Source organism: Anguilla rostrata, chromosome 1 (assembly GCF_018555375.3).
Source record: "Anguilla rostrata isolate EN2019 chromosome 1, ASM1855537v3, whole genome shotgun sequence".
Lineage (NCBI taxonomy): Eukaryota > Metazoa > Chordata > Actinopteri > Anguilliformes > Anguillidae > Anguilla > Anguilla rostrata.
Genome location: NC_057933.1, coordinates 3,854,276 through 3,866,614, shown reverse-complemented (window position 1 = coordinate 3,866,614; position 12,339 = coordinate 3,854,276). Strand labels below are relative to the sequence as shown.

At 44.6% G+C, this 12,339-nt stretch overlaps 1 protein-coding gene across 1 annotated transcript in view; it reads left to right on the top strand.

Annotated features, from left to right (window-relative positions):
* Nucleotides 1–11,170, top strand: part of myom3 (myomesin 3) — a 47,992-nt gene extending 36,822 nt beyond the window's left edge. Inside the window, exons 23-34 of the mRNA XM_064307877.1 lie at nucleotides 39–183; nucleotides 530–589; nucleotides 3,665–3,732; nucleotides 4,019–4,129; nucleotides 5,046–5,133; nucleotides 5,478–5,516; nucleotides 6,482–6,587; nucleotides 7,362–7,525; nucleotides 7,988–8,024; nucleotides 9,201–9,223; nucleotides 9,346–9,401; nucleotides 9,728–11,170. Of these exons, the coding sequence (XP_064163947.1) occupies nucleotides 39–183; nucleotides 530–589; nucleotides 3,665–3,732; nucleotides 4,019–4,129; nucleotides 5,046–5,133; nucleotides 5,478–5,516; nucleotides 6,482–6,587; nucleotides 7,362–7,525; nucleotides 7,988–8,024; nucleotides 9,201–9,223; nucleotides 9,346–9,401; nucleotides 9,728–9,997 (1,167 nt within the window). The 3' untranslated portion in view covers nucleotides 9,998–11,170. The remainder of the gene's footprint in view (nucleotides 1–38; nucleotides 184–529; nucleotides 590–3,664; nucleotides 3,733–4,018; nucleotides 4,130–5,045; nucleotides 5,134–5,477; nucleotides 5,517–6,481; nucleotides 6,588–7,361; nucleotides 7,526–7,987; nucleotides 8,025–9,200; nucleotides 9,224–9,345; nucleotides 9,402–9,727) is intronic.
* Nucleotides 11,171–12,339: the final 1,169 nt, after the last annotated feature.

Here is a 12,339-nt window from a genome sequence, read left to right as displayed (position 1 = left end):
TTGTTTTTTATTATTTCCCCTCGTCTCTCTGCACACAGGCCCGGAAGGTTAACTTCGACAAGGCCTCCGGGCTGGTGGAGGTGCTGATAGAGGACCTGACCCAGGCGGACGAGGGGTCCTACACCGCACAGCTACGGGACGGGCGAGCCAAAAACCAGTTCACCCTGGTGTTAGTGGACGAGAGTAAGCCCGGCCACTTTTTTTTTCTGTGCATTGTGGTACAGGGTGTCAAAAGAGCCAGGCACCAGCAATGATTACCCAGGTCAGAACTGTAGCGCAAATGGTATGGTTTTCATAGAGAGATAGGGCTGATAACTTAGTAAGAGAATAGATAAATAGATAGATAGATAGATAGATAGATAGAGCATAAAAGGAGGGGCCCTGTAATGGATTGGCGGCCTGTCCAGGGTGTGTTCCTGCCTCTCACCCAGTGCATGCTGGGATAGTCTCCAGAATCCGTTGTTCTGCTTGGTCCCCTCTCATTGGCTGGCTGAGGTCATGTGACCGTGTCCGTGTCTCCCCCTGGCAGAGTTCCGGCAGACGCTGGCGCTGTCGCGGGCCAAGCGCGCCGACCTGAAGAGGAAAGCAGGTGAGCGTCCGCGCGGTCGCCATCCCGCCAACCCCCAGCCCGCCAGGCCCCAGCGAGCAGGGCAGGGGGTCAAGCAAGGCCAGGGTTCAGAGACCGTGGCCCCTGCCGTTGTGGGACGGCATAAATGCTGTGCACGCGTGTGCATGACCCCCTCCCCCCCCCTCCACGGGGACCTGACTCCAAGCCTGGGTCCAAACTTCTGCCCGTCCTCATCCTCAAACATTCTGGCCTTTACGCACTTAAATCTACTCAACTCTCACAATACTCTCACTCTCTTAAACCTCCACTACTTCCTAAACTCTCACCTCTTTAAACTCCATCCTTAAACTCTCACACACTGTAAACTCTACATCTCTTAAACTCTCACACTTTAAACTCCACACTTAACTCTACACACTTAAACTCTCACCTCTTTAAACTCTCACACCTTTAAACTCTCACTCTCTTAAACTCTCACACCTTTAAACTCTCACACACTTAAACTCTCACTCTCTTAACTCTCACTCTCTTTAAACTCTCACCATCTTAAACTCTCACACCTTTAAACTCTCACACCTTTAACACTCACTCCTTAACTCTCACTTCTTTAAACTCTCACTCCTCATCTCTTAACCTCACCCTTAACTCTCACACCTTAAACTCTCACTCCTTAACCTCACTCTTTTAAACTTCACACTTTAAACTCTCACCTTTAAACTCTCACACACTTTAAACTCTCACTCTCTTTAAACTCTCACCCTTTAAACTCTCACTCTCTTTAAACTCTCACACACTTTAAACTCTCACTCTCTTTAAACTCTCACTCTCTTTAAACTCTCACCTCTTTAAACTCCACTCACTTTAAACTCTCACTCTCTTTAAACTCTCACCTCTTTAAACTCTCACACACTTTAAACTCTCACTCTCTTTAAACTCTCACTCTCACTCTTAAACTCTCACCACTTTAAACTCTCACTCTCTTTAAACTCTCACACACTTTAAACTCTCACTCCTTTAAACTCTCACTCACTTTAAACTCTCACTCTTTTAAACTCTCACTCTCTTTAAACTCTCACACTCTTTAAACTCTCACACACTTTAAACTCTCACACACTTTAAACTCTCACACCTTTAAACTCTCACTCTCTTTAAACTCTCACTCTCTTTAAAACTCTCACTCCTTTAAACTCTCACACACTTTAAACTCTCACTCTCTTTAAACTCTCACCACTTTAAACTCTCACCTCTTTAAACTCTCAATCTCTTTAAACTCTCACACACTTTAAACTCTCACTCTCTTTAAACTCTCACACTCTTTAAACTCTCACCTCTTTAAACTCTCACACTCTTAAACTCTCACTCTCTTTAAACTCTCACTCTCTTTAAACTCTCACACACTTTAAACTCTCACCTCTTTAAACTCTCCACACTTTAAACTCTCACACACTTAAACTCTCACACACTTTAAACTCTCACTCTCTTTAAACTCTCACACACTTTAAACTCTCACACACTTTAAACTCTCACTACTTTAAACTCTCACACTTTAAACTCTCACTCCTTTAAACTCTCACACACTTTAAACTCTCACCTCTTTAAACTCTCACACACTTTAAACTCTCACTCTCTTTAACTCTCACACACTTTAAACTCTCACTACTCTTTAAACTCTCACTACCTTTAAACTCTCACTCACTTTAAACTCTCACTCTCTTTAAACTCTCACACACTTTAAACTCTCACACACTTTAAACTCTCACTCACTTTAAACTCTCACACACTTTAAACTCTCACTCTCTTTAAACTCTCACACACTTTAAACTCTCACACACTTTAAACTCTCACACACTTTAAACTCTCACACTCTTTAAACTCTCCACACTTTTAAAACTCTCACTCTCTTTAAACTCTCACTCACTTTAAACTCTCACTCTCTTTAAACTCTCACTCTCTTTAAACTCTCACACACTTTAAACTCTCACTCTCTTTAAACTCTCACACACTTTAAACTCTCACACACTTTAAACTCTCACACACTTTAAACTCTCACTCTCTTTAAACTCTCACTCTCTTTAAACTCTCACACACTTTAAACTCTCACACACTTTAAACTCTCACTCTCTTTAAACTCTCACACACTTTAAACTCTCACTCACTTTAAACTCTCACTCTCTTTAAACTCTCACTCTCTTTAAACTCTCACACACTTTAAACTCTCACACACTTTAAACTCTCACACACTTTAAACTCTCACTCTCTTTAAACTCTCACACACTTTAAACTCTCACACACTTTAAACTCTCACTCTCTTTAAACTCTCACTCTCTTTAAACTCTCACACACTTTAAACTCTCACTCTCTTTAAACTCTCACACACTTTAAACTCTCACTCTCTTTAAACTCTCACACACTTTAAACTCTCACTCTCTTTAAACTCTCACACACTTTAAACTCTCACTCTCTTTAAACTCTCACTCTCTTTAAACTCTCACTCTCTTTAAACTCTCACTCTCTTTAAACTCTCACACACTTTAAACTCTCACTCTCTTTAAACTCTCACACACTTTAAACTCTCACTCTCTTTAAACTCTCACTCTCTTTAAACTCTCACTCACTTTAAACTCTCACTCTCTTTAAACTCTCACTCTCTTTAAACTCTCACACACTTTAAACTCTCACTCTCTTTAAACTCTCACACACTTTAAACTCTCACTCTCTTTAAACTCTCACTCTCTTTAAACTCTCACACACTTTAAACTCTCACACACTTTAAACTCTCACTCTCTTTAAACTCTCACTCTCTTTAAACTCTCACTCACTTTAAACTCTCACTCTCTTTAAACTCTCACACACTTTAAACTCTCACACTTTATACTCTTCAAAAACTAGTCCACATTCTAAAGTCTTCATCCATTGTTTCTGTAAAACTTAATTCTCCCCATGATTTTTATCTGTTTCGTGGTATTTATCACCCTAAAACCTCACATGCAGCCTTTTCAGTGTGCTTAATGCCTGATGTTGGGAAATTTATGCTGCAGTAGAGAGTGAATGCCCCGCCCCCCCCTGCCCCCCCCCATTTTGTGCGTGTGTTCTCAGGGCCGCATTTCTTGGAGTATTTGTCCTGGGAAGTGACAGAGAATTGTGAGGTGATAATCAAATGCAAGGTAAGTTATAAATTATATATACAAAATATTAAACAAAAATTAGGCAAGAGTGTTCTAGAAATTTCCCATAATTGCTGTATTTCTATAGTTACATCGGTAGTAAATATTTGTCTGGATCCACATTCAGTTTAATGTCAGAGAGTGGTACTGCTGCAGTCTCATGTGCAGAATGACCGTAGTAGAATAGCACTAAAATGAGAACGGTTAGACATCAGTTTTTATCTGACGTGATCATGTCTCTCTGACGTTTCCTGCGTGCTCTTCCCCCACCGCGGCGTCTCTGCAGGTGACCAACGTGAGCAAAGACACGTGTCTGAAGTGGTATAAAGACGAGGTGGAGATGAAGGAGTTTGTGTACGAGCAGCAGTCCGGAGTCTGCACTTTCACGGTGGCGCAAGTACGCATCGCTTTGTCTCTGTGTGCACGGTAAAAATACTAATTTTACTGTCTGTGTGTGTGTGTGTGTGTGTGTGTGCGTGTGTGTGTGTGTGTGTGTATGTTAGGGTATGTTAGGGGCAACATAGCTCAAGAGGTAAGACCGATTGTCGGGCAGTCGGAGGGGCGGAGGGTTGCCGGTTCAAACCCCGCCCTGGGCGCGTCGAAGTGTCCTTGAGCAAGACACCTAACCCCTAACTGCTCTGGCGAATGAGAGGCATCAATTGTAAAGCGCTTTGGATAAAAGCGCTATATAAATGCGGTCCATTTACCATTTACCATGTGTGTGTCTGTGTATGCAAAACATTATGACTCTGCTGCAGTAACATCAGGACAGCGTAATAAAGATGTGATGTGTTAGCTGTGCTTTTCATAGCCGTGCAGATGGAGAGACAATAACTATTGCATAATAGCAAATGTCTATAAAAGAATGGAGCCCTTTAAAATTATGAAATTAAAACAGACAGAGGAGAACGATAAAATATGTAGTTAACAGGAGTGAAAACCCAGAAGCCATTTTAGGAAAAGAAACTTCTGGGAGTGATGGTGACCGGGATGTGTGGGTTTATTCAGGGCTGGCAGTGACTCTGCTGCTCTGTCGCTGCAGGCCAGGGGGCCCTCAGGGATTTGGGTCCCCATGGAAAGGGCCCCACCACCCCAGCCCTCCCCATCCCTGCACAGTTACAACACAATTTTTGAGGAACCCTTGTCAGTCAGGGCCCTTGGAATCACCCTAACTCCCCCCGCCCCCCCCATCCCTCACCATCCCCCAAACCCCACCTCTTCCCCCCATCTGCTACCCCCCTGCCAAGGCATACTGGTGTGTGTGTTTCCTCAGTGTAAATGGACGCCGGTGTGTGTGTGTGTGTTTCCTGCAGATGACGGAGGAGGACACGGGAGTGTATCGCGTGGTGGTGTCTGACACTAGGGGAGAGGATGTGAGCACGCTGGAGTTGCTGGATAAAGGTGCGACTGCAGGGCCTAGTTAATGAGCGCCACGCCCAGTCCGTGAACCAGCCAATTAGGATCACTCACTTAGTGTGGACTGGCCAATCAGCATCACGCCCACTCCGTGAACTAGCCAATTAGGATCACTCCCTTAGCGTGGACTGGCCAATCAGCATCACGCCCACTCCGTGAACTAGCCAGGAGTTACACTCCCACCCCCCATTCATGATTGCAGTCTTCTCTCCTCCACTGCTGCCCTCTTTCCTGATCCGTCTTTGTGCTGTTCAGGAAAAGGTTTTTAAATTACACCCCGTTTCCCTTATGCTCGACATAAAATCTGTGTTCTTCTTTTTGTGTTGCAGAGTACGAAAAACTTCTACAGGAGCTCAGCAAGCGAAGTGGTGAGTGGAGATTCTAGTTTTCCTGTCGCTCAACTCTCAGTGATCCCACTGATGTGGGATCAGTTTGCCTTGCACCTCACAGTGGATTGGATCAGCACTCAAACCTGTCTTGAGAATGAATCAGCAGTTACGTGGTGTTTTTCTATTTCTACAGTAAGGCACAACCTAAAGCTTTGCTTACTTTCCTCTGGGAAAAAGCATTATCCCTTCTAATCCATGCAGTACTTTATGTAGAACCCCAGGCTACATGAATCTAATGCTCTAGAGCAGACTTGCTTTCTGAGAAATCAGCCAAAATGTGGTGTGTGTGTGTGTGAGTGGTGCAGTTTGAGTCTACGTAAATGTGGTGTGTGCGTGTGTGCGCGCATATGTGCATGCCTGCGCATACATGCGTTTTGCATGCATACACACACAATGCACACGCATGCATGCCCTACACACTCATCAAACCGGCGGTTATGTTTCTTCTGCTCACAGTGTTGATCTTAGAGAGGGACTGAAACATTCCTCAAAATGTTAGTTTTTCACCAGAAACAATAACAAATGCTTAAATTCCTTGTGTCAGGACATATTGTACACGCCTGTCAATCATCACCCACACACGTCTCGTAGGTACAGACAACGGGCCTGTTTTAGTCGTTAAGAGATGTGTTCTAAAAATTATCCTCACCAGCTTGTGCCTTATTTTTACTGTCATCCCTGATGTGCATAAACATACCATTAATTCCTTTACACTGGAACGTTTCTTATAGTTATTTTATGAGTGTCATTATAGTTATAGTCATCATTCCCAATGGAAACGAGGCTTCTAAAGAGACAGAATCATTATTTCACTCCCAGTCCTTATGGCCTTATCTGCTCTCCCCCTCCGTCTCTCTCTCCCTCTCTCTCTCTCTCTCTCTCTCTCTCTCTCTATCCATCCCCCTCTCCCTCTCTCTCCCTCTCTCCATCCCTCTCTCCCACAGGCCTTTCTGCTAGCCCACTGAAACTTCAGTGCACTGCAGAGGGCTTTAGGTTTTACTGCTCTCTGAAGCTCTACCTCAGCTACATGAAAACTGCCTGGTACTTCAAGTGAGTTCCTCCAACACCTGTCCCACCCAGAACAATCGGGAAGGCTACCCTTTGTGTGCCCTTAAAATTCCTTCAGATTACTGACAATTTTACAAGAAAGGAAGTAAAAGTGTATTTCTACCAATATCCACCATATACAGCATAGATAAACCATCTGGGGTTTTGATGTTCCACAGTGCAATACTTGAAGGCATTGCTGTCCAGTGAAGGAAAACCTTGAGGGTTGGTTTGTTTTTTTTGTTAGCTTCGTCATGTGCATCGGTTGCTCCAGCTTATGTGATTTTCGGATGGGTCCAAGGAACGTTCCAGAAGGCTAGTGGTGCTATGTTGTGTTATGTTACCTTATTGTGGGAGCGGGAGAAATCACCTACACCACAGAAATCTGATAGAAGGGGATGTTCACATGACACATGCAGCGATGGTGTGAAAGGCTCGGATAACTGTTATGGATTGTCTATGTTTTATGTTTTATTGATAGACAGATTGAAAAATAAAATGAAAGTCAGTGAATCTCTCGGTCAGTTAAATTCGGCTGCGTACACCCGCGGCAGTTCAGTCCTCTGTGGTCAGATTACAGTAACACATTTAATCTGGCTGTAATTCATGATCTTATCAAATTTATTTAGCTAATTTAGCTCATTTAATAAAATAAGGAAGAGGAGAGGGGAGAAGCACAGCCCCCCTGCCCTAGAGGAATCCTGAATGAGGAGCTACAGGGTTTTGTAACGAGTGGGGCTCCTGGGTTTAATGACCCCCCCCTCCCCCCCCCCGCAGGGAGAAGCGGATTGACCAGGAGGCCAGGGCACGCCCGGGGAGCAGCATGCAGAAGGTCTGGATCGACATCCTGGGCCCCACGGAGAACGACAAGGGCAAGTACACCCTGGAGATGTTCGACGGCGAGGAGACGCACAGGAGAGCCATGGACCTGTCCGGGCAAGGTAACGCAACACAGACCCGTCTGCCGTAACATTATCATATGAATCCCGCTAGCTAGACAGACAGACAGGCAATCAGATAGACAGTGAGATAGACAGATTTTTTAAAAATTCCTCACTAAGGACAATAATCTATCTGTCTATATATCTATCTATCTATCTAGCATCTATCTGTGTATCTATCTGTCTATCTGTGTATGTATATATCTATCTGTCTGTCTGACTGTGTGTCTATCTATCTATCTATCTATCTATATCTGTCTGTCTGTCTGTCTATCTGTGTATTGGTCTCTTCCTCTAAAAGGGCTAACCTGTCTGAAGTAAGATAACATTCCACAGGCCCATTTCATGACACATAATAACACATGCATCTATATAAACATAACTTGCATGAGTGTAATATGGTTAATTGTCGGGGTGTATTTTCACGATTTGTGTTTGTGTTTGTCTTTCTGCTCTTAAAAGCTTTTGCAGACGCAATGGTGGAGTACCAGAGGCTGAAGTAAGTGGGGAATTGTGGGATTGATGGTGTGGGAGGGGGAGGCTTGGCATGTAGCGATGTTTGTGACACGCAAACAATTATCCATCATCATCATCATCATCAATCACTGGATTCACCACGGCAACGCTCCTGAGACTGAAATTAAAGCAGCATTTAACATACAAGAGTGTGTTTTTGTCCTGTTGAATATTCATCGTAATATGCTGAGTGGAGGAGACCGAGGAGGTTCATAATGAATGCCTATGGATTTAGCCTTACTCTGTATTGTTATGCAAACTCGGTTTTTTTCTGTTCTGTGCACAGTCAGGTCACGCAGCTGCAAACTCAACTCCGTACATTTTGATTATATGCAGCAGACACTCTTATCTGGAGTGACATACGCCGCTTGCATCATTATTCATTTATTAATCTCTAAAGTGACTGTAAGCTTAGGGTTGTAACTAGGCAGCTGTTTCGTAGGTGACTTAGTTAACGCACTCATGTCTTAACTACTGCTTGTATTTTTGCATAGACTGCGTTGTTGCTGTTCTTGTTTGTGTTAGTGTTGATCAGATTAACCTGCAGGGTCCAAGTTAAAACTATGCGGTTGTTCCCTGCACTTGGAACGGTACTTCTCTCTAGGGGTTTCGACACACTCGTTCCTGGTTATGGTTGCACACTTTGTTGTTGTACGTCGCTCTGGATAAGAGCGTCTGCCAAATGCCTGTAATGCAATGTAATGTATATTTATGCTGCGTGCTTTGCTAGCCGTTCAGGTAAAGTGTCCAGTGCCTCACCTGGGAATCAAACCCAAAAAGCCCAGTTCCTTACCCATCGTGCAGCACCGCCGCCCCTGTCTGCTCTACCAACGAGAGAGCGCAGGCATTTACCTCCGCGGTCCACTAGTCGAGCTTGCACAGTGATTACATCAGATGGCATCAGCACATTATACAGTCAAAGTGTCAGCACAAGTTATCCAACAAGACAAGATCGTACTAGCAGTATGCTAATGGACTTGCACTTTTCGCGAAAAAAAAAAAAAAAAATCCTCAGCTGGTTAATAAAAAAAAAAAAGTGTCATGTACTCACGCAATATTTATAAACTTCCTTTCTATGACTCAGACAGTTTGAAATGACGCTTCACATCTGAATTATTGCCTAACTCTGGGTGTACCTTTCTCTCCTCTCCTCTCTTAGGCAAGCCGCCTTGGCAGAGAAGAGTAAGATCCTTTGCGTCATGCACGAATTTGAACACCCTGCGTTTCCACACACTCAAACTTTCACAAGCCCTTCAGCGGTTCCGTCAGCGGAACTAAACTTCTGCTTCTTTTTTTTTTTTCAGACCGAGCCAAAGTTACGAAGGGCCTCCCGGACGTGGTCGCAATCATGGAAAATAAGGTGCTGTTATCATCTTTACGCTGCTCTGATTTAATTTACCATATAAACACGCCTCGGCCAGAGCATCGACTAAACTAAAGATAATGTGAAGTCTTATTAGCACAACACCTCCACAAGGATGCCTTCTGTTTTAAAGCTATTTGATAACGACATTTTGTTAAAGATGAAAAGGCCCAGTGTTTTATAAGTGCAGAAGATTAGAACCCTTGCCACAGACAAAAACAGCTGTACCCATAGCAGCCCTTTGTGGATAAGACTGGGGGGGTCCTCCATCTCTTTGAGAAATTCTGTACCCATAATCCACCTCTTTCTGAAAACCTCCTCAGACCCTGTGCCTGACCTGCTTTTCGGAGGGCGACCCCGCCCCGGAGATGCGCTGGCTGAAGAACGACCGCGAAATCGCCACGGGGAAGCAGTACGGCATCACGGTCGAGCGGCAGTGCAGCACGCTGACCATCTACGAGGTCTCCTCGGAAGACTCCGGGCTGTACAGCCTGCACGTGTCCAACAAGCACGGCTCGGACACCGTCTACGTGACGGTCAGCGTGTACAAGCACGGCGAGCTGCCCCGCGCCGACGCCGTGGAGCTGTGGTGACATCGCGGGGGGTCACGTGATCCAGGGAGGGCGGGAGGGGGGCGGGGCTAAAAGATGGCCTTCCCTGTCACACGGGCGTGGAATTTTGTCAGTTTTGTCAGAAATTTGGCTTGCTATGGCTTTGCTTTGAAAGCTGTATGTTTTTTTTTTTGGAAGTAACATGGAGAAATTTTGGGTGCTAATTCCACTTTAATTGAGTTTATATGAGTTCACATTGTACTGATGGTACACCAATATGAACTCTGTCAGAGTTATTTTGTGCTGGGAATTTTGCTGTGTAGGCAAAAAAAAAGTCACCTGTTGAAACGTGGTTTAAAGCAAAGCCCCTGTTGTGTGTGTGTGTGTGTGTCATGCATGCAATTATATTTATCATAAGCAGGTTAGCACCGTACCCCAGTTATGTGATACAGCTTTGCTAAGTAATGGACATTTCAGAGGGTTATGAAGATGTGGGCTCCTCCACATCTGCCTCCTTTTGTACATCACCCTAAGTTGTCAGGCGAGTGTTCCGGTGACATTAATCTTGTTAACGGCATCCAGAATAACACCTCAATCGCCTTAAAAATAAGATTCAGTCAAAAACGTTGCCAAGCTGTCTTCATGCACCCCTACAGGTTTTTTTTTTTTTTTTTTTTTGGAAGTTTGTCCTTTTTAATTTATTCCTAAATTTATTCCAGTTTCTAAGTACGAGATTGCCGGGGGGGCTTGTTTGAGCCAGCGGCCTTCATCTGCAAGAGCAGAATAATTTAAAAGGATTAGTCGAGTCGAGTCAGTCCTTCGAGGGAAACCTGCAGTGGAATCCTGCAGGAAGTGCTCGTCTTATTCCCCCCCCGCCCCGATGACGAATAGCAATTGCGTGCCTATTTCTGTGGCACTGCCCCTTGTTCAAAAGTCCAATTAGCCATGTTATCTTTCATTGGAAATGTCACATTCTCCCTGTACTTTAAGCACCTGACACGGCTCGAGCAGCGCACGCAGTTCACCTCTCTCGATTTAACTAATTTACGTGATTCATGCAGGCTCCCCGGGTGCAATAAGCAAAGCTATTTCCATCGCAAATCAGCTCCCTGATCGCTGGACTCCATGTTTATTTTTTTTTCTTCTGTCGTTTGTCTTCATCTCATGGATAACCTTTGCTTGTGTGTTGCTTAATAAAAGCTATTAGTTATGAAAGGCTCCGAGGATTTTTATTCAGCGGCAGAGTACTTGTTTAATTGTATTTTTTGTGGCGTTGTCGTAGTGACTTAACGACTCTGTCACGCCAGGATATTTCAGCTGTCCTTTTACTTCGTTTTGATGCACTTCAGAGGCCGCCAGCGAGGATTCATTCATGCTGTGACTTCAGGGTTCATTTCTCTGTGTGCAGTCAAAGGCAAACAGCCCAAGAGACCCAAATGACCACTGTGTCATTCACCTTTGTGGAGTAGTTTTTACCACTTTTTTTTTTTACAGTCCTTGTTTGCCCAGGTTGAGGGCAAATTACTGAGGATCCAGAAGATTTTCAATAGTTATTTTCTGATGATAATTTTTTTCAAGCATAATACCATATGTATCCTTTTCGCTAGTGTAATTACAGTCTACTTTCCTGTATTATTAAATCTAATATGTGGCCCAAAAATGTGAAATAGGCGTATTTTCCTTGGACACCTTTTGTGCCACCCCAATAGAATCCCGAAGATGACTGTGCCCACCCCCATCACCATAGCAACAGAGCTTCTGGAGCCCAGCACTCCATAACCTCCCAAAACATAAAATAAAATAATACATTTAAATAAATTAATTTAAAAAACAGCTGAGGGGGGTGCTAATTAGGCTGAAGAGGAGCTCACAGGGACGCTGTGGCCGCCTGGCTTAATGTGTGGTTTACTGAGGAAGTCAGCTCGTTATGCTGTTATGAGAGTTACAGTTATGGTGGAGCGGAGTTGCCGGGTTACTAAGGGTAGTAGTGGCCGCTAAAGGGCATTGATCATACCCCAGGGGGCACAGGGAGACGCGTTGCGTGACTGGCACCATAGACTGGCACCATAGAAACACTAATGAGAGAAGGTTTCCCGGAGACCGAGGCTAAAACACAGAGATTTGGGAGACCGTACCGCTTACACGCACCCCATACCCTGACGACTATCGCTAGGTCTCATCCCAGGGGTGGTAGAGAGAGGAGGGGAAGTGGCAAAGCGTGCCTCTCGCCTGTGCGGTTACCCGTCCGTCCGTCCGTCCGGGGAGGGTCATCCAAACAGATCCCGTGCGATCGACCTCCAGGTTGTTCAAACAGAAGGGGCTGCGTTGCGCAGAGTCCGGGTTAATGATTAGGGGGCCCGGGGGGTTCCAGCGCACCTCTATAA